At 50.6% G+C, this 22,771-nt stretch overlaps 1 protein-coding gene across 3 annotated transcripts in view; it reads left to right on the plus strand.

Moving 5' to 3' along the window:
* SNX8 (sorting nexin 8) overlaps nt 1–20,948 on the plus strand; it is a 38,757-nt gene extending 17,809 nt beyond the window's left edge. For 2 of the 3 annotated variants that reach the window (XM_012639124.1, XM_012639126.1), the window contains exons 2-11: nt 5,974–6,164; nt 8,599–8,716; nt 10,467–10,588; nt 12,417–12,497; nt 14,088–14,275; nt 14,844–14,976; nt 18,521–18,589; nt 18,774–18,923; nt 19,207–19,356; nt 20,780–20,948. In XM_012639124.1, the coding sequence (XP_012494578.1) occupies nt 5,974–6,164; nt 8,599–8,716; nt 10,467–10,588; nt 12,417–12,497; nt 14,088–14,275; nt 14,844–14,976; nt 18,521–18,589; nt 18,774–18,923; nt 19,207–19,356; nt 20,780–20,893 (1,316 nt within the window). In that variant the 3' untranslated portion in view covers nt 20,894–20,948. The remainder of the gene's footprint in view (nt 1–5,973; nt 6,165–8,598; nt 8,717–10,466; nt 10,589–12,416; nt 12,498–14,087; nt 14,276–14,843; nt 14,977–18,520; nt 18,590–18,773; nt 18,924–19,206; nt 19,357–20,779) is intronic. The other variant, XM_012639125.1, reaches the window with a different exon arrangement.
* The last annotated feature ends 1,823 nt before the right edge of the window (nt 20,949–22,771 follow it).

Here is a 22,771-nt window from a genome sequence, read left to right on the forward strand (position 1 = left end):
CTGCCAGTAAACAGGATGATAGGAAACTTAGTCCCAGCCTGTGAAGGCCAAATGCCCTATAATGGCGCTAAAAGCACATTACTCTATAAAGGGCTCTACTGTCGTGGGGAGAAGAACCCCAAGGAGTGCCTGGGCTGTGTGGAGTTGGGGGCATCTCTGAGTGCTTAGTGCAGCCCGTGGGGTCGGGCTGGGTGGGTTTGGCCTCTGAGTGGCAGCAGCAAGTGTCTTTCTCTCTGCACACTGTGCAGAAGTCTCCCAGAGTGTGACGTCTGCCTAGGTCAGATTTGCAAAAGGTTTGCTCAGGTAGAGGAGGGCAGGTGCTACAGCATGGTTTTACTGGCAGATCCTGTTTCCCAAAGCTATAGACTCTACAAGGATGTCAGCTGCTAACAGAACGTGTAGAGCTAGACTGCTCTGGGTTAGTGGCTGACTTGGGAATGCCTGGGCCCTGCAGTCTTGTGCCTGGTCTCTGTGACATCTACCCAGCCCTCTCTTACAGCAGCATCTCTGCTCTCAGGGCAGTGAGGTGTCCGGAGAAGAGCATCTGTGTGTGAGCTCTGTGCAGCACGTGGAAGGCATTGATTTGTGGTCAGTCTGGGGAGCTCATGGCCACTGAAAACCTGCTGTTAAGAGGAATACATTCTAAGTTTCAGTTAGTGGATTTGCAAAATGTTTTTGGATGGAACATACTGAATCTGAGAGGAAGTTAGGGACATTTATTGAATGTTTTCTGTTTGCTGGTAGTTTCAGCTCTCCTGTGTCATCGAATTCTGTGGCACTCGGCCTGCAATCTGAGAGGCCGCTTCCTTCCCTGCTTTTTGCAGATATTTAGGGCCTGGTTCTCTGTCGAGTCTAAACTCTGCAGTAAATGCAGTTCTGGGCCAGAGGGTTGGAGCAGGAGGGAGTGGGGAGGGGCCTCTTGGGGGTTGTTCCTGTAATTAAGGTGCAGACTGCGATGGCCAAGCGGGGAGGGCTCCTTGTGCCCCCTTCCTGGATTGTAGTGGTGAGCTCGGAGGTGGCTGCTCAGCAGGCCGCACAGCCTGGAAGTGATGGAGGCCGGATTCCTCCCAGCATCTCTGAGCCAAGGCCCATCTTTTATCCACAGCCTTTCTGTAGGTGTCTGGTCGGACTCTCATCTAGTCTGTTTTATCTCTGTGCGGCACTGTGCCTTACCGGGCTGCTGAGGTTAGTTTAACAGGCTGTCAATTTGATAAGAGTATTGAAGTCCTGTAAGTAAACATGACGTTGGTTCCCACAGAAAACTGGAATCCTCCTCCCCGCATGCTGCCCTTTCTGCAGTGCGTGGCCCCCTGGGTAGCCTGAGACGATCTGTTTTCCTTCTTTTTTTAAAGTAAGATTTGTTTTGAAAATATGGGCATCCTAGTTTAGTAAATTGATATTTGGAATCATAGCTTCTTATGACTGAAACTTCTACAGAGGGTTTTTATCATGTTAGAGACCAGTCCAGAGGTTAATGTGGTGTCTTTGATTTAAAATGTGGTTTTTCAGTTCTGTCTTTTAGATTCTCATGCGATCAAAGTTCAAATTCTTCACCAGCATGTGATCATTTGGTAATCGTTACTGAATTTACATTCTGTCTTGGAGGATTATCTTAATAATTAGGAAAATCATAAAAATTAATGTTATACATGCTTAGTAGAAATAACTTACCTTATTCTAAAATTTTTTTTTTTTTTAAGACAGTCTCGCTCTGTTGCCCGGGCTAGAGTGAGTGCCGTGGCGTCAGCCTAGCTCACAGCAACCTCAAACTCAAGCGATCGTTTTGCCTCAGCCTCCCAAGTAGCTGGGACTACAGGCACGCGCCACCATGCCCAGCTAATTTTTTCTATGTATATTTTTAGTTGTCCAGCTAATTTCTTTCTATTTTTAGTAGAGATGGCGTCTCGCTCTTGCTCAGGCTGGTCTTGAACTCCTGACCTCGAGCAATCCTCCCACCTTGGCCTCCCAGAGTGCTAGGATTACAGGCGTGAACCACCGCACGCGGCCATCTTATTCTAAAATTTTAATGGAGAACTTTGGTGCCTCCCCCCACCCAGTTCATCTTTCCCATTACCTTTTATTTACCTTCTATTCTTCTATTACTACCTTCTTTTATGTTAAATAGCTATTTTCTAGTATAATACTTTAATTCCCTGTTTCTGTTACCATTTTTTTTTTATTTGTGATTGCTTTGGGGATTACAATTAACATCTGAATTTATAAAAGTCTAGTTGGGATTAATAAAAATTTAATAGTGTATAAAACCTTTGCTCCTGTGTAGCTTCATCCCTTCTCCTCTTCTTTGTGCTGCTATTGTCATAGAAATTAAATCTGTGTGCATCGTATGCCCATGAAACAGATTTACAATTACCGCTTTATGCATTTGTCTTTAAATCAGTTAGAAAAAAGTTACAAATAAAAAATATGTTTATACTGTCTTTTATGTTCATTAGTGTAGTTACTTTTCTACTGTTTATTTTTTCACCCGGATTCATTTCTTGTAGGGCAGGTCTGTTAGCAACAAGTTCCGTCAGTCTCTGGTTATCTCGGAATGTCTTAGTTTCTCCTTAGTTTTTGAAGGGTAGTTTTGCTGAACATAGAATTCTTGGTTGGCTGCCTTTGCCATTCAGCACTTTGAATATATCATCCCGTAGCCTTCTGTGCCCCCTGGTTTCTGAAGAGAAGTCAGCTCTTAATCTCATTGAGGACCCCTTGTACTTGAGTTGTTTCTGTCCTGGTGATTTTTCTTTTCCTTTTCTTTTTTTCTTCTTTTTTGAGACAGAGTCTTGCTGTCGCCTGGGCTAGAGTGCTGCGGCAACAGCCTAGCTCATCCTGGACTCGAGTGATCTTCCTGCTTCATCCTCCCAAGTAGCTGGGACTACAGGCATGCACCACAATGCCTGCTCACTTTTTTACTTCTCTTAGTAGAGACAGGGTCTTGATCAGGCTGGTCTCAAACTCCTGGCCTCAAGCAATCCTCCCGCCTTGGCCTCCCAGAATGCTGGGATTACAGGCGTGAGCCACTGCGCCCAGCCGTCCTGGTGCTTTATGTTTTTGTCTTTTGCAGTCTGATCATTTTGATTGTGATGTGTCTGGTGTGAATGTCTTTTGAGTTTATCCTAGTTGGGGTTTTTTGAGTTATTTGATGTTTTTCCTCCCAGTTGGGGAAAATTTTGGCCAATATTTACTCAGATATTCTTTTTAACCCTTTCTCGTGCTCGTCTCTCTTTGTGACTCCCATTGTGTGCATGTTGGTATGCTTGATGGTGTCCCACAGTCTCTGAGGGTCTGTTGATTTTTCTTTTATTGGAACCGTCAGAGTGGGTGGTGTCTTAGTTGGCTGTGACTTGCATTCCCTCGATGGTTAATGATGTTGAGCATCCTTTCATGTGCTTACTGGCCATTTGTATATCTTTGGAGACATGTCTATGCAAATTCTTTGCCCATTTTTAAATTGGGTTATCTTTTTTTTTTTTTTTTTTTACTGAGTTGTAAGAGTTCTTTGTATATTCTAGATACAAGTCCCTTATAAGATATGACTTGCAAATTTTTCTCAGATAAAACTAATTTTCCCCATTACCTTTTTAGCATTATTATTTAGCATTATTTAGCTTTATTATTTTCTACATTTCTGTGCTCTGGATAAATAGAACTTGGCTTTTCTCCAGAGATGCTCTTGCTTTTCATTCCTACAAACAGAATATCGGCAGACAATCATTCAGCAAACAGTCCCTAAGCCATTATTATGTGCCAGGCTGCTCCTAGCAGCTGGATGCATCAGAGAACAAAGCCGACTGGATCCTTGCCCTGGTGGAGTTTACATTCCGGCGCCATGTCTTGGCTCCTTCCTGTAATTCTCAGGGTGTTGATTACCGAAGGCTCCTCTTCTTCCTGGAGTGTGGGTTTGTACACCTGGTCCTGCTGAATGGACAGATACATTAATGAGCTCATTGTGATGACCCTGTCTTACCCATCACTGTGGTCCCTGGAGTAGGTACTTGAAGAAATGCTTGTTTTATTGACTGAGGATATTTGTACTCCCTGAAGAGTTTGTGCACAGTTTTAAGGCTGTCAGAATATTTTACACGGAAGGGAGCTGGGTTGACTGGGATGACTTGGGAAACAGGTACACTCAAGAGCTGTGGTCTCCACACACACGTGGCTGTTAAAATATTGGGAACCTAGTGTACACACACACACACACACACACACTCTCATACATGCATACACACACTCATTCACATTGTGGTCACTCAAACACACAGAAATACACACTCATACATACTTATATACATACATTTACATATGTATGCACTCAAACACATATGTACACATAAATACACACTTGCACACACTCATACACACATGCACTCAAACACACTCATACACACAAATACATGCTATACACACTCATATACATACATTTACAAATGTGTATGCACTCAAACATTCATACACATGTGCACACACACTGATACATAAATACACATACACATGTATGCACCAAAACACACTCATACAAATATACACACATACAGACATGTGCATGCAAACACATACACTCATACACATGTACACACTCACACTCATACACATGCACTCAGACACACATATACACACTCACACACATGTATGTACACACATCTACACACATTCCCCCCCATGCATACATATTTTAATAAGTTGTGTGCATGTGCTACTATCCTATATGTTATGTATATTATGATAATACCATGGGGCTATAAATTAAAAAACAAGAGATAACAATGTGAAAAGAACTGCTCATATTTTCTTCGTGAACCCCTAAGGATTGTTTTGACCCTGGGTAGGTGCCCTCACTTGGGATGTCACTGTTTTAGAGCATATGATATGGAGTTTTTGTGGGGAGTTTTTATGAGGGCTTTAGGGCTTCTCAAATAAATGTGAAGGCCTTAGTTTATTTTCTTAAGCTTTAACATCAATTAAACAGCTACATTTTAAATCCTAAAATGTGGAGTAATTTCACAGATGAAAATCTAGCCACTAATTTTGTTTTAGAATGTGAGCCAGCATCTTGCCCTCAAGAGTTGCTGTAGGAAGTAAATCATACAAAGTGATACAACCATAGTGTAGAAAACTTGTAAAATAGAGAAAAGAAACCTACACTCTGCTGTCCTTATTTATGGTAAGTAATCTAATCGGAATAAGACCTCCTTCCTCCCCTCTGCACCTTTACTTCATAATTTTTTTTAACTGAAAAGATCTTCTTTTTTCTATTTAGAACTCACTCCATATTAAAAACCAAACTGACTTTTTAAACATGATTTGCTTGTTTTGTCTTTCGTTTTTTGCAATTTGTTAGGCATAAAGTCTCTCTGTATTGCCTTTTGTTGCTTTGTGCCTTCTGGATATGATTCATGAGTGACTTCTTGTCCACAAGGAAGCTGAAGTTTTAGGGCTTAATTCTTTGGTTTGCATGATTAGGAGCCCTGACTGTAAGCAGGCGTGTAGTCTTGTCTTGTGTTTTCTTTTCTTCTTTCTTTTTATAAATTGGAATGCTTGTTTGGCTTATGAGAGTAATATGTGTTAACTGTAGAACCACTGCGACATATAGAAAATTACATGGCCAATTCCTTTTGTTTGAGCCTTTTATCTTGGCTCTAGAAGAAAGGAGGACTCATTTTTTGCACATAATTTATAAATATTTGTTTTCCTTCCCCAAGTTAAAGACGAGATTTGACTTGGTTGTAGAAATGTGGGTGTATTTGCTGATTCACGAGCACGTAGAAGCGCCCAGGGTAGTGATTGTTTTGAGGGGAAGGACGTGCCCCCAGTGTCGGTTCTGTAGCATGAATGAGCGAGTATGGCCTGGCCGAGGGTGAATTTGGCTGTGTGACATGGCCATAGTCCATGTGCTGAGGAAGCACACGGGAGAGGGAGGTTGTACTCTCTGGGGAGCTTCACCTTACTGAGCATTCATTTTCTCTCCTGCAGAGTTGCAAACACCCCAGGTTACTGAGGACAGGGACCCAGAACCCAGTCGAATGCAGATGCCGCGGGGGAACCCGCTGCTGCTGTCTTACACCCTGCAGGAGCTGCTAGCCAGGGACACTGTGCAGGTGGAGCTCATTCCAGAGAAGAAGGGCCTCTTCCTGAAGCACGTGGAATATGAGGTTTCCAGCCAGGTAACTGGCAAATTGTGCCTATGGGTGTGTGGGGGACATGGGGAGAAAGGGACAAGCCTCAGGTAGTACTGGTATGATGGGGAAAGGGGCCGTAGAAAGTATCTGAGTGTCTGCCTTGCAGGTAAGATCCAAAACCTGATGGCAGAGTCGAGCTGCTGAGCAGATTTTCCCATTGGTCTGGTCCCTGTGTCTCTTTTGGGCCTAGTCACGTTCCTGCCTGGTCCCCGCCTGGTCCAATCGGTCCTCATCACCACTGTGCTCTGCAGTCCTGTTTCTTAGGAATCTCATATGGATGGTCCTCAGAGCACAAACCTCCGATACAAGCTAGGCTGTTGGTACTTTTGCAATATTGGGAAACCCCTGAGAATTAGAATGGCAGCCTTGTAGAATATGGACTCCTAAACAGTGAATCAAATTTTCTGGGCATAGTCTCAGCACTTTGGGAGGCCAAGATGGGAGGATTGCTTGAGGCTAGGAGTTCAAGACCAGACTAGGCAACATAGCAAGACCTCATCTTTACAAAAAAATAAAAAATTAGCTGGGTGTGGTGGGTGTACACCTGTAGTTCCAGCTACTCAGGAGGCTGAGGTGGGAAGATCACTTAAGCCCAGGAGTTTGAGGCTGCACTGAGCTGTGATGACACCACTACACTCCAGCCTGGGCAACTGAGTGAGACCCTGTGCCAAAAAAAATTGTTTTTTTCGGGGTGGGATTGGCATGTCAGTCTAATCCCCTTTAATGACTCTGCCTTCCTGTTGTTGGGGCACCCTGATATCTGGGTTAATCAGATGCAGACACATGGCAGCAGGCTTGGCCCTTGAGTGTGTGGAGCCTGTGTGGCACTGGCAGCATTGGTCTTTCTGTCCCTTCATCCACTGTCTTTCAGTATCTTGGCTCTGTTGGAACAGATTTTTTTTTTTTTTTTTTTTTTGAGACAGAGTCTTGCTCTGTTGCCTGGGCTAGAGTGCCGTGGCTTCAGGCTAGCTCACAGCAACCTCAAACTTCTGGGCTCAAGCAATCCTTCTACCTCAGCCTCCCGAGTAGCTGAGACTACAGGCATGCGCCACCATGCCCGGCTAATTTTTTCTGTATATTTTTAGTTGTCCAGCTAATTTCTTTCTATTTTTAGTAGAGGGGTCTCGCTCTTGCTCAGGCTGGTCTTGAACTCCTTACCTTGAGCGATCCTCCCACCTCAGCCTCCCAGAGTGCTAGGATTACAGGTGTGAGCCACCACGCCCAGCCTGTTGGAACAGATTTTGATGGGAGTTTTTATTCTTTGTCCTGTGGATTAAGTAATTGATAAGCTAATACCATCCTTGTTTGGGGGATTCACACAGACAAAGCAGGGCCCACGCCTGTGAGAAGGAGGCAGCCCTGCCAGGGGTTTTTGAAAAGTCTCACCACCAAGTGGTCCCAGGTAAAGGTGTGTTTTGAGGACCGAGTGAGCAGGTCTCCTATCCCTGCCTTCTGCTGTGTTCTGTTTGAGCGCTTCTGTTTTGTTATGTTTTAGCACCCGTGACAGAGCTCTGTTCTAACACTTCTCGGGGCCAGAGGTGGGAGCCAAGAGAGGGAAGGGGTCTCTCTAGGACTGTTTCATTCCCTAAATAAACTGATCACTGCACAGTGAACATTTGTAGAGGGAGGAGGGGGTTTTGCCCGGACACCTCCTGACATGTGAACGAGTCAGCCACCCATTGCTGGACGGGTGGGGAGCCTTGGGCTATGTGCTTTCTCCAGCGTGTGCCCACCCCTCGCCCACGCTGGAGTCTGGTAGATGCAGGTGTGCATGACGCAGGTGTAGCCTCACAGAGATGGGGACACCTGAGCGCATGTTTTTCTGCATGTTGCGTATTTAATTTTACAGATAACCTGCTCACGTGTGTTTCTTGGGTAAGCTCTTACACAGGTCGGGGTTAGGTTACTGTAGTGACTAGGATGCTGTCTTGGGGAGCCTGCAGTTTCATCAGTGGTGGTGTTCACAACAGAGTTCGTAAGCAAATGTGCTCGAGTCAGGTGTCTGCGCTGTTTCAGTTTACAGTGAGAGCTTGGTCTGTTCTTAGCCAGTGGGGTCTGTTTCAGGAGGTGGTAGTGATGCTCATGTTCGCGCTAGAAGGTAAAGAATGCGTCATTCTTATGTGCTGCCTTTTAAAGGTAGGATGAGTGCCCATCTCAGGAGTTAAAAGTCCTATAAAAAGTCAGAAGATCCATCATGACAGATAGTTTAAAAATGACATTAAGAGTTATACAAAGTTTAAAAGCTGTATTAGCGTACATTAAGGAATTACACGCTTTGCTTTCTCTTTTTGCTGAGGGCCCAGGGAGAGAAGGTGAGCTTGGTAACATCATTTATCTGGGTCCCCTGGAGTGGCGGAGGGAGAAAGTAAGGGGAGATGATGAAATGTCTGTTCTGAACACTGAACTCTTTTTCTTGTAGCGCTTCAAGTCCTCTGTGTACAGGCGGTACAATGACTTTGTGGTCTTCCACGACATGCTGCTACACAGGTTCCCGTATCGCATGGTGCCGGCCCTGCCACCCAAGAGGATGCTGGGAGGTAAAGCTGGGTTTGCTGGAGACCATGGGGTGGACAGGAGTGAGCCCAGCCCCTGGGTTCTGAGGTCCTGGCTCGGTGATAGAGCCGTCGTAGACTGGGATGCCATCCTGACTCGTGGCCTGGGAGGGGCTGGCAGCAGGACTGGCTATGGTGCAGGCCCCTTGGCATCTGGGTCACAGCTGAGGTAAGGGTACAGGGAGGGTGACCCTGGACCCACCCGAGCCTTCTGGCTGATGACTGCCATGCTGGGAGGGCCCTCGCTGCGCCGGTGTGGAGGAAGGAAGCCGAGTTCTCCTTTCCGGAGCACAGTGGCCAGGACTTCCAGAGCTCCCGAGTAGCTGGGCAGGAGTGCTGTTTGCTCACATGGTGGCAGTTCGTTTTGCTTTGCCTGCTTTTGCACAGCCACAGGAACCTGAGCCATGGGTACAATGGTAGCATTAGGTGATCTCACAGAAGAGAACAGAAGTAAATGTACGTTAGGAAATCCAACCTGCATCTTAATGGAGATGAAAAATAGGAATGCTGCCACACCTTCATTGCTGCCCCTGAATACTGTCCCAGGCCAGGCGGGAGGTCACAGACAACCTGCAAGCCCCTTCCACACAGGCCTGTTTCCCCCAGGGCCCGAGAGCGCAGGGAGGCAGCAGTTGCCATCTCCCATCTCACTGGTCTCTCACACAGCCCTCGATGGGTGGGCAGTGCCCAAAGCTAACCAGTGACTTTCTGCCATTCTTCAACCATCCCAAAGTAACTGAATACTCGAACGGAGACGTAACCTAAGATTTAACAGTGGGCCAGTTTCCATCAACATGAAATCTCTTAAAATGGAGAAAAGCTTTTGCCTCTCACTGGTCACTGCGGAGCCCAGAGTCTGACAACATGATTTTCTTTTCTCCTGTGACAGTGCTGTAGAACAGGTTATTCTCATCACGTGGAAGGGGACAGGGGCTGCTCAGGGCAGTAGAGACCAGAAAGCGTATTGGGGGCAGGTGGTGCTTACTAAAATCCAGACATCCAAGTTGATAAGTATAGTTAGTGTTTAGGACCTGGAGACTGCGGGCCGACACTGACGTGAGGCTGAGCATTTATTTTCACAATACTCCTGGCCACCTGCTCAGTGGCTCTACGGAAGGATACATGGTGGTCTCGAGCAGGGAGGTAGACCTCATCCAACTGTATTATCTTTACAAATAATATTTTAAATGCCATTTCTATTTGTGTTCAGATTTAAATATCCTTAATGTACCAATATATGCTTTTAATTTTTCCCCTCGGAGTGAATATATTTAACCTAAATGAAAGCAATTAATTGGATCCATTACAGAGGGAGTTATAAGATGTGTGAGTAGGAGAACCGAGTTGCATTATTGCCTGAGTGAAGTGTAACCCCATTTGTTCCTGGAAAGAAGTGCCAGGAACAGAAAACAGAGGACACCATTAACGTAGTGATCCGCGTGAGGACTCAGACTTGGTTCCCAGGACTCCTGATGGGAGCAAATAGATCTGTGGTTTCCTTGGCAGTTCTTGGGCCCAGGGGTGTGTGCTGGGACAGAGGGGTTGGAGGTGGGGCTCTGCGGCACTGTGATAGGCTCTTTGGGTCTGTCGTCCTGGCAGTGATGGGGGCCGTCCAGTGCTCTCAGCTTGCCATGTGGCTCTGACTCCTCTACCCAGATGCTTTGAGGGCTCACCCAGAGTGGAAAGGTTTGGGCAGGCGCCAGGCTCTGGTGACCCTGTGCGCTTGCTCCTCTAGCCGACAGGGAATTCATCGAGGCTAGGAGGAGAGCCCTGAAGCGCTTCATTAACCTGGTGGCCCGGCACCCGCCGTTCTCTGAGGATGTCATCCTCAAGCTGTTCCTCTCGTTCAGCGGTTCAGTAAGTATGTTAAATGACATCTGTGCTCTTACCGTGTCCACGGGTAAGCGCTGAGGTTCCCGAAGCTCTAGTTTTCATTCTTTCAGTTTTTCTTGCTCTCCTAGCATTGCATTTCCCTTGTTTGGATGCCTAGAAGGAGTTTGTCTTATGTTTGGCTGACATATATAAGACTTCTTTTCTTTCCAAATAACAGGTTGAATATAAGTGTAAGAGGCATCCTTGGTCTTGACCTTGCAGGAGTTTATATATCCATGTGTTGATCCATGGTCTCAGTGGTCACTTTGGGGATTTAGGTAGGGTGGTCTGGAGGGTTTATGGAAGTGCCAGAGACTCCAGATGTGAATAAGCGTTTACTTAAAAAAAAAAAGAAGAAAAGGCCCCTTTGACTAAGGACATTGAAAAAACAAGCTGCGTCTCCTCAGCAGAGCCACAGTGTATGTCCATGTCTTGGGAAAGAACTCATTTCAGTTAGAAATCAGAGCGGCTGTTTCTTCCTCTGAGCTGCTACCACGCAGTGTTGGTGAGAGTAAGAAGCTGAGCAAAGCTCTAGTTTCCAGGTGAGGAGGAAGGTGCCCCAGCTCCTGCAGAGGGAGGGAGGTTTGCTCATCCTGGTGCACGTGTGCTTGCGGAGCCCGCCAGCTGGGGGGCTGGAGGGAGGCTCCAACGAGGAGTAGAGGGTCCAGGTTCTCCTGCTACAGGGAAGCCCCTTTTTGAATGGGGACCTGGGGCCTCTGCCCCCTGCCCCTGCTGCAGGGAGATGCACGGCCCAAGCATGCACAGGCCGGCTCAGCTTGAGTCTTGCACCTGTTTGCTGTCATTTCCCTGCGAGGCAGAGGGGCCTTCGCCTGCCAGAGGCCTGCAGGCTTCTGCTGGGTGATGCCCTGGGGGACCTGCTGCGTTCCAGACATTGAGTAAATGCTGTGACCTTCTGTCTTGAGCAGGGACTATGACCTCTTGAGCCCTGGAGGTGGAGAAGTTCCTTTGTAGCAGAGATCTTGATTGCCAGGGAGGAATGTAGCCAGACCTGGGAGCTGCTCTGGCTCTAGCCAGAGGAGAGGGAGGTGGGGAGGGACAGGGTAGGATGTGGGTGGGCGACACCATGTCCTGGTGGCTTTTAGCTCCCCATCCCCTTGCCTTTCCACAGATAGGGTGTTCCCTGTGGCCTCCGGGATCTTGGTTTTCTTTTTTGGTAAAATGAGAGAATTGGGCCAGATGGTTTTTAGGTGTCTCCAAAATTCTAGAATTCCTTGACACATGCACAGCCGGTGTTAGGCTGTGCCCTTGTATTTCCTGGGAGGCTCCTTGAGGCCTGGCTTTGCTGAGGAGGCCTCTGTTCAGAGACTCGGGAGCCAGGGGCCAGACTAGGCCCTTCCTCCGCCCGGCAGCTCTCCTGGGCCCCGGGGCTCCCTAGCGCTGTGTGTCTGTTCACAGGAAGAAAGAACCCTTCACTTCTGACCTGTTGCTCCGTTTGGAGTCTCCCAGGGTCTGATGACTCTAACGTCTGTCTCAAGTGCTGATGCTACCCTAGTTTGTCGATGGATTTACGAAATTTCTGGAGAGAGATCTCTTTCCACTCCAGGGTCGGAGGTTTGGAAATACTACTGTCACTAAGTCAGGCTTGCCTGCCTATAGAAGACCACCCAAAAGTTTAAGTTCAATGAAAAAAAAAAAATCTAAGAAGAGACAGTAAAGAGGTTACAGAATACATATGTAAAAGCTAACATATGGAAATGTATTTCTCTTGAGGAAGGGCTGTATCCTGCTTTGTGTTGATCAGCTTTTCTATTCATAGTGGAGGCTGAAGTTGTCTCTTTTTTCCTTTTTGCAGGATGTGCAGAACAAGTTAAAGGAGTCAGCTCAGTTTGTTGGAGATGAATTCATGAATTGTAAACTGGCTACTAGGGCCAAGGTATTTCTCTAATTTTGATTATTACTTCCCTTCTTAACTAGAGAAGCAATAATTTTAACACTTAATACATATTTTGCCTCTACTGTATGCCAGGGATTATGCTAAGATCCACTGCACGTTTTTTTCATTTAACCTTCATTTCAAGCGGGTACAGTGGCTCACACCTGTAATCCTAGCACTCTGGGAGGCTGAGGAGGGAGGATTACTTGTGGTCAGGACTTTGAGACCAGCCTGAGCAAGAGTGAGGCCCCATCTCTACCAAAAACAGAAAAATTAGCCGGGCATGGCGGCACATGCCTGTAGTCCGAGCTACTCAGGAGGCTGAAGCAGGAGGATGGCTTAAGCCCAGGAGTTTGAGGTTGCTGTGAGCTAGGCTGACACCATGGCACTCTACCCAGGGTGACAGAGTGAGACTCTGTCTCAAAGAAAACAAAAACTACAAAAACCCTCTTCATTTCAGCTGCTCTGAAACATGGGGGTGTCAGGCCTATCTTACAGATGAAGAAACAGGCTCAGAGAGGCTGTTGTTTGTCAAGGCTCCAAGCTTGTAAGCAGCAGGGCCGAGATGTGAGCTCAGCTCTGTCTTACCCAAGAGCCCACCGGGCCCCCTCATACCCTCTGTTCCTTTCTGTGACTCAGCTGGACATACACTGGTGTCAGAAGCTGTTCAGATTTCAGAGGATTGATTGTCCCATTTGTGTATTTTTACAAATTTTTAATCTGGTATGACTTTTTCCAAAAAAGGATTAAAGTAGCCATTTGGTAGTTATTTTGTTTTTGACTTTTTCTTTTCTTTTCTTTCTTTTTTTGTTTTTTTGAGACAAGGTCTCACTTTGTCACTCAGGCTGGAGTGCAGTGGGTTCGTCATAGCTCACTGCAGTTTCCAACTCCTCGGCTCAAGCGATCCTCCTGCCTCAGCCTCCTGAGTAGCTGGGACCACAGGTGTGCATCACCATGCCTAATTTTTAAATTTTTTGTGGAGCTGGTCTTGCTGTGTTGCCCAGGCTGGCCTTGAACTCCTGGCCTCGAGTGATTCTCCTGCCTTGGCCTCCCAAAGTGCTGGGGTTATAAGCATGAACCACCTCGCCTGGCCTGACTTTTTCTTAAGCAACTTCTTCATACAAAAATAAGAAATCTTTTGTCTTCATCTTATTCCCCAAACTTTCTATTTTGTAAACATTGACAGTTAATATTGAAGCTCGTAAAAGGAGTTGGGAATGGTTGAGGAATCCAGGAAGCCTTCCCCTCACATGGAGAGTCTTTTCAGGAACTCAGTTTCTATCATGTTGAGCTTGAAGATTATTATTTGAGTGTTTTTTTGATAGGCCCTCCAGTGGGATGAAATTTCAGTGGATCCTCTGGTCATAATGCTGTGGGATCACCTGTCCTAGTGTTTGTGAGGTGCAGGTGATGAGGGGCAGGAGGGTGGGGGTGGTCTCTGGCATGACCCGGCCTTGCAGTTGGGCTCATTGACCTGTTCAGACAGCTGGAGTTTATCTCCTGTTGGTTATCTTTTGGGCCATCACCTGCCGCTGTCAGCAAGGCATTTTGAGTCTAGTGACACACGGTGTCTCTCTTCTTGCCCTACAGGACTTCTTGCCGGCTGACATCCAGACGCAGTTTGCTGTCAGCCGGGAGCTGATCCGAAATATCTACAACGGCTTTTACAAGCTTCGCGACAGGGCTGAGCGGATCGCATCCAGGGCCATTGACAATGCTGCTGACCTTCTCATCTTTGGGAAGGAGTTAAGGCAGGTGGCCCTCCAGGTTCAGTGGGGGTGAGCCAGGTGGGCAGGGAACCTTTAGGCTGGTGGTGGGTGGAGCGGAAAGTGCCGTTCCTGTAATCACCTGACTGTTTCATGGGTCAGGCAAGTGGCGGATCATATTTAGAAGAAAAAATGAGAATTTAGGCAGAGAAATGTGGATTCCTGAACACATACATACTCAGCAGTGTCTTACATGGTACTTTTCCCATTGCCAGGAATTGACTTGACAAAAAGATTGATTTGACTTAGGGAGGAACAGACTGTGGGCTGGCAATGCCTCCTTTACCTGGAGGACGCTGAGACCTCTGCCCCGGACTCTGTGTCCGCGGCAGTCTTGGGCATACCTGTGCACACATATCACCTGGGGTCTTTTGGGGAAGAGGAACTGATGCGGTAGGTCTGAGATCTGCCTTTCTCAGACTCCCCAGTTTCCCCACGGACCACTCTGAGTAGCGAGGGTCTCAGGCAGGAGACATGCGGGTTGCTGTGGGAGGACTTGGTGTGCAGGGCCAGCCTCCAGCACGTGGAGAGCTCAAGGCCTTGAGTGTGTCTCCTCTCTTGTGTGTTTCCCTTCCCTTAGTGCATTAGGGTCTGATACGACCCCGCTGCCCTCCTGGGCTACTCTGAACAGCAGCACGTGGGGGGCCCTTAAGCAGGCCCTGAAAGGCCTGTCTGTGGAGTTTGCACTGCTTGCTGACAAGGCCGCACAACAGGTGAGTGGATTTGTTCTCTGTGGGGCCCTGTTCCCAAGAACAGTCTATACCTTGGCCTGGGGGAGCACCTCCTCCTCAGGTCAGCCTCACAGTTCCACACCTGGAGTGAGTGAGCAGCTGTTCCTGGGTGGGGACTCCCCGTCCCCATCGGTTCTGGGCGGCTCCCCACAAGCCGCCTGTGCCTTCCAGAGGGTTGCCTGCGATACAGGTCGGGGCCTGGTCTCCTGACTGTGTGTGGCTTTGCTGAGATTAGAAGATAGAATCTGTCTTTGAAAATGTAATCTGGGACTTCCAAGGACACTTTTGGGTGGACCAGATAGTTCCTACTTTGCTGTTGAGTCAACTAGTATCTGGCACATGGTGGCCGAACTCATCAGGATGGTAACTAAGCCCCCAGCCCCCGAGAGACTTCCCCTTCCTTCCACCCGGGACACCGAGTTAACATCAGGAAGTGCAGGGCAGGAGCTGTTTTTAGAAATCCACAAGGAATTTTGTAGTCATTGGAGATTAGTTTGAAGATACAGTGTTTACCATCAAATATGAAGATTCACCTGGGTGCTTTTATGTTATAAAACTGTGATATAATTTTGAGGGTAAAAGCTTGCTGTCTGTTCTTGGGGAAACAGTTTCTGAGCTGCTAGAGTGGTTTTAAATAAGTTAAAATAATGCACTTGTTAAGGTTTGCTCCCTGCCTGAGACCTGGAGCTCTCGGGTCACTTGGTGTGTGGCAGGTCCACCTGCGGTGGAGTTGGGGGTTTTTCAGGCTGGCAATTGGGCTCCGGGTGCCTATGATGTTTTCTTGCTGAAGAGGGAATTTGGTGTCTGCTGGTACAGAAAGTCCTGGGTTTTCTTCCCCTTTTGCTCCTGGTACCTGTGTGTGCCCTTTAGAGACTGGGTTTAGGGTGGCGCTGGTGTCTCTGATTGGCGTGGTTTGACCTATCTCCAGGTGAGTGTGCCCCCTTTTTTAAGGCAGGGAGGACAAGGGTGTGGAGCAGGGGTTGGTCAGGATGGAAAGGCAGCTCAGGGGTCTGTGCTGTGACCTTTCTTTGTTCTCTGGGCCTCAGTTTCCTATCAGTTAAATACAAGGGGGTTGCACTAGATCAATAAAAGAACTATTTTAAGGCAGGCCTGGTGGTGTGTGCCTATGGTCCCAGCTACTCGGGAGGCTGAGGTTGGAGGGTCTCTCGGGCCTGAGTTTGAGGCCAGCCTGGACAACATAGTGAGATCCTGTCTCTTAAAAAAACTATGTTTGTAATCCTGTTGAACCTTTTCTCCAAACTCAGCATATAAAACATAAAAATGAAGCCGACCTGGTTGCTGGGACCCAGCCCGTGCCACTCCCAGCTCCCTTTTCAACAGGGAGGCTCTGGTGGGTGCCAGTGAGCCCCTGGGGTTTGGCAGAGCACAGGACGAGAATCACTTGTCAGGTGACGTCCACGTTCTGATTTGGATCTGGGTGCTGTGTTTCCATCCTGAAGAGGGAGGGAAGGTTCACGCTTCTGGCGTGGTAGCAGTTTGACGTCTGCAGTCTGCCCAGTTCTGCGATTCTTCCTACAGAAGCGCTCTTTCCTAAATATTCCTCCGAATTTTCACATGAGACTGGATTAAATAACCCACCAGGACTTTCATCCGATACAGCTAAAATTCACTCTATCCTTGCTGAACAATTAGAGACATCCTCGGACTGCTTTCTAATTCTGGTTTTCCTGATACCAGTTTTATTCTTCCACATCAGTCAGGAGCTGCAGGTGACTGTTCCCGGCAAGACAAGTGAGACTCAGGGGCTGTGCCCTCTGTGGTGATGGGCATTTGTGTTGGTTGATGGTTTAGGGTCTTGTGTGGTGTTGAGCCATAAATGGGAATTAGTGGCAAATACGGGCAGGCAGGGGCCCCTGAGCTCCCCGCTCCTACTGGACAGGAAGCTGTGGCCTTCTGTACCTCTGCCCTGTCCGGGGGGAACAGGGCTCTGGGGGCCAGTGCGTGTTTTCCTTTCTGAGTTTAAAAAACTGTTATCACACCTGTTAATTTCCTGGCACCTTACTGGCAGAATCTTGGGCGGCTGTGGGTGTGGGATCTGTGGCTAGGAGTCTCCTCGCTCAGCCGTCCTTAGGGCTGGGGGTGGGTGGGACATCCTGGGGTCCCCGAGGCATGGCATGGCCAGCGGCACCCCTGGCTCCCAGTGTGGTGCTGTGCCCACAGAGCTCTGTCCTTCCTTCCCGGTCTTCTGCCTACACCGTCCCTTGTGCCAGGCTCCACGTGCAGTCAGAGCGTGAGGGACCTCGGAAGGAGCCGTGGTCTCCTTGAGATGTCCTCAAGCCTTGGGGATTGAGGGCGTGGGCTGTGCTGGACCCCTTTATGGTCTTGACATGGTGTTGACCGTACCACAGGTGTCAGTGTTGATGGGTCCCCAGGACATCTGGCTTTGTTGCCGTGGAGGCTGGGAGGGTTTATGGTGAGCCTCGTGGTCTTGCTGCTTTGGGGTGAGGCAGTGGAGAGAACTCGCTGCCCCTTCTGTGCCTTCCCTGACCCCTTGCTGTCCCCAGAGTAAAGATACTCTACAATGGCAGCCTGAGCCCAGGGCCTTGGCACTGACTCTTCACATTGAAGAACACCCCTGAGCACCTGTGCTGGTCTATCCTGTGTCTCTACCAAATGCCACTACCGGTGGATGCTGGCAGGCCAGGAGTCTCTGGTGGTGTTCGGCCCACCGGTGCTGACTCGTGTGCCCAGGATGCCGCAGTGACTCCCAAAGCAGGACTTTCCTGCTGTCATTACCAGAGCACCTGTTCCATTGACAGGGCAGCCTTCCATGCTGCTGTGGGCTCACCATGCACTGGTCGGCTTGTCCCTGTCACTGTACCGCTTGTGCGCAGAGCCATGTGCAGGAGCCAGAAGGGGGGCCTACCCGCCCGGCCCTCCCCTGCTGTGGCCTGGTCCCCGTCATCCTCACTTGTCAGCCTGAGCACCAAAGTAGCCTTGTTCACTTCTCTCCCCGTGTCCTCAGCATAATGCGTCCTTCCTGCAGCAGCAGCCTCTTCTGCCTCGAGTCCCTTCCCAGGCCTCCTTCCTTCCCCCCTTGTTAAGGCTGAGGGGATGCCCCCTCTTCCCAGCAATACTGTCCCTTTTTGACTTGGCTCACAGTTGAAGTGGAAGCTCAGGTTTTCTGCGGTGCTGGGCGGAGCTGCTGGGGGGAGGCCTGAGGTGCCCAGCGCCCCAGCATGTGTGTGTGTACCTACCTGTGTGTCTGTGTCGAGGGAGAGGGTGGCTTGGGAAGCTCCAAGGAAGACACGACAGTGCTGGATGACTAGCTTGAGGTAGGAGCTGTCCTTGCTGGAACCAAGGCCCTGGTTCCCACCCACACTGCTGGGTTCGAAGGGTTCCCTGCCTGGCATGGGGTGGGCTGTCACATAGAAAGGAGGCTCCTCTGCAGAACAGGCTGTTGGCTCTTGGGGAGCCCCTTTGGCTCTGGGAGCTCCTGCAGCTGCTCCGAGTTTCCCAGGCAGGGCTCTGGGTCCTGTTGGTTAACTCGCCCCTTGTCTTCCAGGGTAAACAGGAAGAGAATGATGTGGTGGAGAAACTGAACCTCTTCCTGGATTTGCTCCAGTCCTACAAAGTGAGTCTCGGCTGCTCCTTGGTCAGGGTTGCGGCATTTGAGGATGACCTCATGCTCTTCCAGGGGTGGAACTCCGGAGGAGGGAGAGAGGCCAGGAAGCCAGGCCTGTGGCGGGAAGGTGGGCCTCCCTGCGTGGGCTCTGCTGAGGTTTTCGGGGCCAGTGGTGAGTGCCGCCCTCCCACAGGACCTGTGCGAGCGGCACGAGCGGGGGGTGCTGCACAAGCACCAGCGGGCCCTGCACAAGTACAGCTTGATGAAGAGGCAGATGATGAGTGCGGCCGTGCAGAACCGTGAACCTGAGTCCGTGGAGCAGCTCGAGTCCCGCATCGTGGAGGTAGGCAGGAGGCGGCTGTGGGTGACAGGCCTGTGGGAGCCTCTGCACACTTGGCCCTGGCCAGAACCCAGAGCCGTCCTTGTCACACCCAGAATGGCGCCCCGCGCCCCCCGTTCGTGGTGCTCTGTCCCCCGGCACCTTCCAGGTGCTCTGTCAAGGTTTCCCTGCGGCAGTTACAGAGGGGAGGAGCAGAGCCCCTGGCTCAGGATGGGTGCTGCGTGGGCCTTGTGCTCTTCCCGCCCTCGGCTGGGCCAGGTGCAAAGGGAGGCTCTTTCCTTTGCAGCAGGAGAATGCGATTCAGACAATGGAGCTTCGGAACTATTTCTCCCTGTACTGCCTGCACCAGGAGACGCAGCTCATCCACGTCTACCTGCCCCTCACCTCCCACATCCTCGGGGCCTTCGTGAACTCCCAGATCCAAGGGCACAAGGAGGTGAGCCTGCCTGCCCTGACCCTGCTGTGCCAGTGCCTTTCCTCCAAGCGTGGCAGCCCTGGCAGCTGGCTGACCTGAGAAATTTTTCAGCAGAGTTGGGGTACGCATGGGGGCTTAAAGCATAGCTCTTGCTCAGGGTCTCTACGTAGCCAGAATCGTAATTATGAAGTTGTCCTGGTGATTCTTGGGGGTGAGGTCGTGGCGGGGTGGAGAGCCACTGCACAGGGATGGTTTCCTGCCTTCCGAGGAGCCCAAGAAGTCAGAGGTATGGCTCGGAGGTCCCGAGCCCTGGGGCTGAGCAAGAGGTGGCAGGAATCAGGTTTGAGCCATTACCGCAGGTTGGATGTTCTGAAAACCCCTGGTCAGTGTCCTCCAGATGGTGGTTCCTCAGGCCTTTGAGGTGACACGGCCTGAGTTGTCCTGAGCAGGTTTCTGCCCTGCATAGTCTGGGGTCACACGACTGCGGCCTGCATCCATCTCCAAACAGCCTGGAAGGCTCGTGTGTCTGGCCAGGCTGAAGAAACACCGAGAAAATGGCCAGTGTCTGGTTCTTTTCCTGGCCTCTGTGTGGTCCCCACAGCCTCCTGCCTGCCTATCTTTGTCCTTCCTTTTTCCCGTGGCCCTCGGGGCCTGTGGTGAGCACTGGGGCCACGATCACCCCCTGCCCGGGGCTGTGTCTGCCTGTGGCCCCTGGTTCCTGGATGCAGTGGGAGGAGCTCAGGCCAGAATGAGTGAACCCTTATCTCAGATTCCAGCTCCACGACTACAGTGACCTCTGCGTGGCTTGGTTACCCCATTTGAAAAATGACAAAAAGTGCAAGCCTGCCAGCTTTCCAAGATGGGCCTGGGCAGTCAGCAGGGGCTGGACTGATGCAACGATCACTTCTTGGTAGCCACCTGGGCCCAGGTCCTTGATTGGTGCTGGCACCAGGTGGTTTACATCTGTCCCTGTCACCGAGGAACACACACGAGAGAGCTGGGCTGGTCCGAGGAGGCATGTCTTGTGCTCTGATAGGGCTTGCACAGAGCCCAGGGGCCGCAGTGGGTCCATCCAGGGAACTGGCTGTTCTGTGTGCAGGACCAGGACCACTTGTAAGCAGCGGGTAACACGATCTCAGACCTGCAGTGCACAAAGGTCGTTGGCAACGGTGTGGGGTGGGTTAGGGATGGACGATGGAGGGTGGCAGAGCTGCAACTGGCCAGGTCAGTGGCCATCTGGACCCTGCTCTAGAACCAGGTCATGCCAGAACCACCTGTTTGTTCGAGATGCAGATTCTGGGGCGCAGAGCCTGCCCCAGACCTATGAAGTCGGAATCTTCTGGGGTGGGGACTTGGGCATCTGTGTTGGCAGTGGGAGGGCCTCTGTGGCTCGGAGGGGAGCCTGGGTCGCCACCCTGCTGACCTGTGTCCTTCTCTCCCTTAGATGAGCAAAGTATGGAATGACCTGAAGCCCAAGCTGAGCTGCCTCTTTGCGGGACCACACAGTGCGCTGACCCCACCACGGTCCCCACCAGAGGATGGCGTGTGTCCTCACTAGTGTTGGAGGCCTGCGACGAGAGCTCCCTGCGGCCTCACTAAAGCCTCTTTCCAAATGCTGTGTCCCTGTTTCATTCCCCACCCTGTGGTGCCCCCTGGTTGGGGCCAGGCCAGTGGACCATTTTGCACCCATCCCGCGACATCCATGGAAACAGCGGACCACTGGGGGGCTGCCACACCGCCTTGTCCTCCGACGGCCCTGCCGTCTGCCAGAGTCTAGCCCGGGCCGGTTGGCGCAGGTGCTGGGATTCTCTGGAGCGGTTTTCTCCTCCTGCCCTGCGGGGAGAGGGGCAAGGATCGTGTCTCACAGCAGATAATGCCTGGGGGAGCGTGAGGGGGGGGTCCAGTTTCTAGAACAGTCTGAGGCACTGCTCTTGGGGGCTGGGTCAGCGAGCAAGGGAGAGGGAGGGCAGGACTGCTCTGTGGCTGGATGTGGTGGCTGACCACTGCCATGGGGTCAGAGTGCTCCGGATGCCTGCAGATACTCCCAGGTGGTGTCGCTGTGCCGTGCGCGTGCAGTAGCTGGACAGAGATGAGGCAGCTGCCTGCTGCTGAAGAAGGTTGCTGGATGCAAACAGTGTTAGTTTCTAGGATGTGTCGCTCCAGTGAATACCTCGAGCCCTGGTCTGGGACTGACCTTTGGGGTTGAGTATCCTCATGCTACTCGATGCATACAAGTGACCCTGTGTGCGCCCCATAGTCTGAGGTGTGGAGGACAAAGGCAGGACTGCAGTTCCTCCTGTCTGAGTGCTGGAAACTGCTCTTTGCGTTGTGTGGATTTCTCTCGCTTTTTGGCGGCCAGTGTCCCCACACCGTGTGGCACTGAGGCTGGAAGGGTGGGCAGAGGAATGCGTTCTCTTTCAGCTGGGGCTTTAGAGCGGGGATCTGTGTTGCTGGAGTTGACCTCCTTTTAAATGATTTCCTTCCTTTGGGTGACTAGAGCCTCCTCCCAGCTTCCCTCCGTGCACTTGCCGGCCCAGCCGCCCACTCATGGAGGGAACCAGCCATCCTTTGGGACATTCCCCTTCTTGGGACGAAGAAAGCCATTCTCCTGAGCTCTGTGGGATGAGAATGCCTTGTAGGCTTGGACGTGTTACTCCCCGAATGCCATCTGTAGCAAGCATGTGTGGCCTTCCTCCAAGGGCTGGGAGCCAGACCGGCCTTCCTGGCGCCCCACTGGTGTCACTGGCCAGGTAGAGATGCTGGAAGAGGCGCTAACAGACTGCAGGGTTTCCAAGGTCCTCCCATCCAGGGATACTTTCCTCTCATTCTGTTGCAGGACTCCTCCTTTTGGCAGGGTGCGGGCCCTAGGGCAGGAGCGGGGCTCACTCTGTGTGCTGCACAGACAGGTGACCCTTTGCGATAAGCCATTTCACATCCATGGGCCAGAGGGAACGTTAGGGCCTTTTCGTCCAGCATGTCGGGCCCTTTGGGAGGACAAGGTGCTGTGGGACTTGGGTCTATCCCTGCTGCGGGGCCAGCTGCTCCCTCCTGGCCAGACCAGAGGGCAGAGTTCCCATAGGGCGGAAGTTTGGAGATTGACTAGCCCGGATCTGAGCAGCAGGGCTGCCTTTGCTTTTCGCATTCTCTGTAGAAACTTCTCAGGCACTTGAGTCAGCTTGTGCTCCTCATGGGACTGCTGCCTCCTGACGCTGCGATGCTTGGGCCTTAAAGCATGACCCTCTTTGGGCAGAAGGCTGGAAGGCGTCCTCTGTCCTGTCTTGCTCGGGCCTGTCCGGCTATGGGACTGTGGGGGTCATGGGGAGAGAGCTGTGGGCATTGGCGCTGGAGTCTCGGGAAGGCAAGGCCATGAAAGAGAGTCCTAGCACCGAGATTTCCCAACGAACCTTACTGAGAAGAACTTTACTCCCTGGTGAGT

The sequence above is a fragment of the Propithecus coquereli genome, unplaced genomic scaffold, assembly GCF_000956105.1.
Source record: "Propithecus coquereli isolate 6110/MARCELLA unplaced genomic scaffold, Pcoq_1.0 Scaffold137, whole genome shotgun sequence".
NCBI lineage: Eukaryota > Metazoa > Chordata > Mammalia > Primates > Indriidae > Propithecus > Propithecus coquereli.